Source organism: Branchiostoma floridae, chromosome 1, assembly GCF_000003815.2.
Source record: "Branchiostoma floridae strain S238N-H82 chromosome 1, Bfl_VNyyK, whole genome shotgun sequence".
Lineage (NCBI taxonomy): Eukaryota > Metazoa > Chordata > Leptocardii > Amphioxiformes > Branchiostomatidae > Branchiostoma > Branchiostoma floridae.
Window position 1 is genome coordinate 18,351,656 of NC_049979.1, and position 6,037 is coordinate 18,357,692.

A 6,037-nucleotide genomic window follows, 5' to 3' on the forward strand; every position below is an offset into this window, starting at 1 on the left:
AGCTGTCTGTCAAAAACTGCATCTAAAAACAATACACTTTGAAATGTATTGGAAAAGACTGGCCAACAATTCCAAGCAAGGCAACATTGACATTCTGGCTGAGTCAATAGTATTCTTGGGAACTCAGAAAACATGAATAGTTTTTAAACTGTTAAATGTTATGTCTATTTTTTTGGATTAGTAGTACTTTGAATTTGATGAAATATTGAGAAAGCATTTTGTTGAGTTTGAGAAGTTATGGTCCTTTGAGAAGTGCACACCTTACATTTAATCCTAATTGTAAAACAAGGTTGCAGCCTGTTATTCCAGATATGAGAGGATGATTCACACAATCCGTGGACTGGTGATGTTGCCTGGAGCAGTGTGTGCCTGCGCAGGTGTAGGTGCCGTGACAGGTCTCCTGCTAGAGGGTACAGTAGCTGGGCGTGGCCTCCTCCCGTCCCTGGTCCCTCTCCCCACCTCAGAACACTCCTCCTGCCACTGGTCAATCAGCGCCCAGATCTGGGAGTCCACCTCGGTATGGGCTTTACTCTGTTGGAATAAACAGAGCAGTCAACACATCTTACCAATATTCAAGTCTTATCACATATTATCTGCTTCAGTTTTATCATCAACTAACCTAATACAATGGTTGTAAAGTATTTATAGTACATAAAATATACTGACTTGGTAGTGCATTAGCATCAAGTTGGAGCCATTCATAGACAGCCAAAGCCAAAGGTTTAACTGGTCCATTACTGACAGTTTCTTGATATTGAGCCATCAAAAACTCAAATTTCCCAACCCATTAGAGTCCTTATCTTGGCATGATCTCCTCCAGTTGCTAGATTCATGCCACATTAGCACCTGGGTCAATCACACCTCCTGTCCTCATGGGCACATATAGATCATACATGCATATCGCTGAGGTTGATGCACGTGTACCATAAAAGCATTCTGCCTAGCACATAACGTTCACCCTTTTACAGAATCATTCACATTGTGGTCTTTCTCTCCTGTGGCGTGTTTCTGCACTACGCCAGACAAATTTAACAAATTGTGTGACAGTAGCTCTCTGTTCCATTTTAGGAGCAAAGGGTCAACAAATTGCAGAAGGTAGGCAGAGTGAGGGCCCTTCGAAAATACCCTTGCTGTTTTGAACAGAAACCAATGTACATGTATAAAAGATACATCATCCCTCACTATCCTAATGCATGTGGGGTTTGATGTGGGGATAGATCATCTTAATGGCTGATAGGGACATTCTTTTTTTTTTTTAATTGTAAACAAGGTGGATCTGTATCACTTTTTTGGTATGACTAATTTAAAACATGTATGCTACTGTGATAAAACAAGTTTGTGATAAAACAAGTTGCATGGACCTGTAACATTCAGAACTGTAGATAAGATTGGATGGTGTTCCTTCACCTGAACCAATAAAACCCGTCCCAATGAACAGTACATATATGTACCCAAGTCTACAGCAGGACTGTTTATGTTACTTACTGCAATCAGGTGACACTTCTGGATCAAATTCTAAACAAGGCTTAGTGTACAGAGTATACAGCTGTTGGATTGTTCCACTGGTAATGTGAAATCTACGCTTCTTCCCACCAAAGAACAATCAATGCTGCACCTGAGCGCACACAACATTGATTTTATTACCTTGACAATTGACCTGGCAGTAAAACAGATGGTCCTGCAACCTTGCAGTGTGATAGAAAAGCTCATATAATACTTGAAGAAAGATGCCTTCAACACTTTAACCTTCACCATTCTATTAACCTTTGCCATAGGATGCCAAGTTTTACTAATGTTAGGAACTTTACTTTCTGTATTGCAACATGTACAAGTCAGTATATCTGAGATGGTGCATCTTCTTCAGAAAATTGCTGGAATCTGGAAGTACAGCCATCCTGGACGGTTGGGTTTAGCCTTGAGCAACGTAATAACATATATGCAACTTAACATCTTAATTCTTATAACTTTGTTCTCATCAGGTAATACTTACCAAAAACTATGAAAATTTGTATCTGGCTAGGGATTTGTATCTGTTTGGCACTGAAGTAATTGGAGTCAAAGAAACAATTCATTTGCTAACTGTAAAGAAAATATCTTCAAAGCAACACATTGTATTCCACACTGTGTAGGTTTGTATCTAGACAACAACATGAATACAAATATGATGAATGTCGATGGTAGAGGGCCAAGGACACCTTTCATCCCCCTAATCCTCATATATTCCACATAGTATTACCATACAACATCCCACAACAGCATCCAGCTTGTGCTTACAGTACCAAAGGATTTGCAAATATGGATTTGAGAACATAGGCTACAGAAGAAGTGATATTTGATGGATGGCTAGTATTTGGTTTTGTCAGGTTACAACCATCATAAAGGTGTTTGTATTGATTCTATGAATAGTTTGCAGCTGGTGGTTTTCAGATTACTGTATCATGCCAGCAGCAAAAGTTGATGAATGGTTAGAATGTGGTCTTTCTGAATGGAACAGGACTATCAGCTCTGAACCACGATACGGTGTGGCTATTCACTTTTACAAGTTGTACCAATGTAGCCCTGAATGGATCATTTCACACCAACAGGTAGCATCTGACACCCCATTTATGTGCTGTGATGATGCTGGAATAGCAATGACCTTGGAGGCTTGGTAGCTGCAAGAGGAGCCAGTACTTTGTTGCCTGTTGTGAAGGTAGCAGGTGTGTCTGTAGTGATTAACAGTGTGGGAATTCTATAACATCCTGTGGTAATAGAAGTGTTTCACTGGGGATGGATTGCACTTCATGGTACATACTGTATGTGAAAGGAGTCTGTTGCCCTTTAAACATTCTGCAGACTCAAGTGTGCTGAAAATCAGAATTTCTCGCCAGCTAACATCACTAATGCTTGGGAATTGCAGACTGAAATGTCTGAATGTCAACAATTGCTAACCGTGATAACAAGATATTATGGAATGCAGCAAATCTGTTTTAATAGCATGGCATGCATACATTCTGCTTCCAGCCATTATGGCAGAACCCATGAACATAAAGTGCCTCTATGTAAGAAGAATTAGTTGGTACAAAAGGGTTGGAGTCTGTCCAGACAATGGAAAATTACCCTGGAAGACTGAAATATTCTAGAGGCATTCTGTCCTGGAATTATTATGGCACAATTGTCTCCTCTCAACAAAGAGTGGCCTGTGATCATTACTTAGGAGGTGGAGCACACACAATGGCATGATGTCTGACAGCTGGTTTCACAGAATGGCAAAAATCCCATCATAGAACTGATGGGGGAAGCAACAGGTGTGTAGGAGGAAAGCAGCACTAATGGTAGAATATGGTCCTGATTGTATTGTTCTCATGATGAACATACTCTGGTACCATTATCTGCTTTGACATTCTGACAGATACATGTTTAAAAAGTTGACATACTACTGAAGGATTTGCATGATAGTATTTATCTAACTTCTCAAGTAAGAGTACATACATTTAGAACCATCACCCACAACACCTAGGCATATCCCTTTGACATACAACCTGCTGGTGAGTGGGAAAACTATAGAATCCTCAGCAAACAAGAGTGACTGAAATTATTTGGTAAAAAATTTGCCCACTTATGCATTTCGTGTAACTCTATTTAACAGCATTGGCAAGGATGGTAAGAGAACAGATATAATTACATAATTCCCCCTCCAGTGTCGTTTCATGGTTTTGATAAATTGACTACTATTTTATTTATAGCGGTGTAGCTCTAAGCTAGTATCAGTTGTACAAAAACTGGTAAGATACAGGAAGCATAAAATTTCCCCCACCAGTATCTTGGAAGTTTGTAATTAATTTTACATTTTTCCTTAAGTGACAGCATGCTAGTTACAGATAAAGTTTAATTTCCATTATTTCCTATGGTGCGGAAGAGAAGGAGGAAATCGGATTACAAGAGAAACTAAATTCAGCAGAACAGAAAATGTGACACCTTGTGAAGCATGTTACATAAACGACAAAAATATCATCGAAATACTTCTTTGTCAGCTGTATATGACACATTATCAACTACCATAGTGAGTTATAATAGCTTTTCTCTTACTTCGTATATGCCAGAAGACAGTAATAAAGATTGCTTATTTACGGTTGAAGGAACAGCATGGGAATTGATGGTGAATTAGGTCGTATATAAAAGAATTTCAACTGAGAGGTTCCTACAGGCATTAGACTTGTCGGTGCCACCAAACTCTCTTAATAATTCGCTTAATTCCTTTTTTCTGTGTGTGAGGATACAAGATTTACAATTGCTGGAATATATCCAGCTAGACACTATGTCTAACAAAGTCCTCCCAAGGTCTTTTGGCCTGAGGGATTTTCTTCTGATAAAAGATGCCTTCATGTTTATATTTCAGCACAGTGATATTTCTCCATGGTAATCTTCATTGTAAATATTTAGCCCTCTTGTGTCCAATAAAACACTCTTTTAATCTGAGTCAGCTTTACAATCTTTTCCCAATCCTACAGTAGTACAAAATACGCAATCCACATCTGAAAGAGATAAAGAACACTCTTTTATCCTTCTACATTACTCAAAATGAACACTGTTTGATCGACCATGACATTACTCAATAAAGAACTTGCTTTATAAAAACATGGGAGGATGTATTGGTAGAGTAAAACACATTTCGATGGAAAGGAAACGAAAGGACAGATATGACACAAAAACTAATGAATAGAACATTTTTCATTCACAAAATGTAGTATGTGGACATTTGTTTGGTCAGAATGTGAATGACCAACATCAAGTCCTAAAGAAATCCCTTTTGAGATCCTGATGGTAACATGGGGTTTGCCTGAATGGCACAAATAAATGGGAGAAATGAAAGAGTAAATCCACTTAAGCACTCATGAAATGGGGGGTCTACCTTGGGAGATGAACTAAGTTTATCACTCTTTACAGAGGAGGAGCATTAAAATGCGTAATGCCAAGGTCTGTTCATGCCAGAGAATGAATCCACAGGCAATATCTGTGTCCCTGAACAGTACCCAGATTGATATCATCTTTGTTATCACAATCTCCACAATCTGAAAAATAAAGAGAACAAGAAATTATAATTTATTTATCTATCTATAGACACTGTGATGACAAAAACACTTGCAGAATTTTCAATATTGACAATGGCTTTGTTACGTTCATCCAATGTGTGTTAAACTTTTATATGGTATAAATTGAAGATTCAAATAGGCTGATGTCCCTGAACAGTTTGTTATGATTTCCATTCTGTCAGAATTCCATTCTAAAAGAATATATATAACTGTTACATGTTACATTTATATGGAAATCTTACTTTAACAATTATATGGAAATCTCACAATAACAAGTAGATTGTGTCCTGCAATGCAGATATATTCCGGATGTATAGTAACGTTCTATGATCAAAATTTCTTTCAGGAGAAAAATTTTCATCCTACAGACACATGTTTCTGTCTCCCTATTGTCTTACATAGATGTATTTTAGAAAGACATGCACAAAAAGGTTTTATCTCTAGCTGCACATCTCTGTTTCTCTCATCCGTAAGTAAAAAAACAAAACAATTTCCAACCTATATGACACAGGTGCCTGTAGAAGCCATAGTAAGTGATAATTGTGTATTGATTGTGTCTCAGTAAATGCAGCATTAACAATTTTCTGTCTAACTGCATTTCAGAAACACATCAAAGACCATCAGGGAGAGGCTGGGATTGATTCCGTGATGACTGATAGATGGAGAGAACATTGCAGGAAGGAAACGATGGGCTGGGCCAAGTATTACTACCTGGGAGTTGATGTAAGCCACAAGCAGCCATCTGTAACCCAGGCTCCCCATGTGTGCGCATCTATGGCATATGTAGCGAGGAAACCATTGTCTGCACGTCCTTGGGCAATGCTACAGCTTTTACTGAAGAAGAAGGAGAATCTGCAAGATTTATGGAGTTGTAATTGCATGGATTGTGTGGGTGCTGTATTAGGGAAATGAGGGAGTGGCATGACAAAGGCACCAGCCCTGGGGGGGAGGAATGTATGAACATG

The 6,037-nt window shown here is 38.6% G+C and overlaps 1 protein-coding gene across 3 annotated transcripts in view; it reads right to left on the reverse strand.

The window, feature by feature from the left end:
* Positions 1-167: 167 nt before the first annotated feature.
* Positions 168-6,037, reverse strand: part of LOC118418584 (serine/threonine-protein kinase Nek9-like) — a gene marked incomplete at its 5' end in the record, with an annotated part of 53,152 nt that continues 47,282 nt past the window's right edge. For all 3 annotated transcript variants that reach the window (XM_035824589.1, XM_035824597.1, XM_035824581.1), the window contains 1 exon segment: positions 168-531. In XM_035824589.1, the coding sequence (XP_035680482.1) occupies positions 325-531 (207 nt within the window).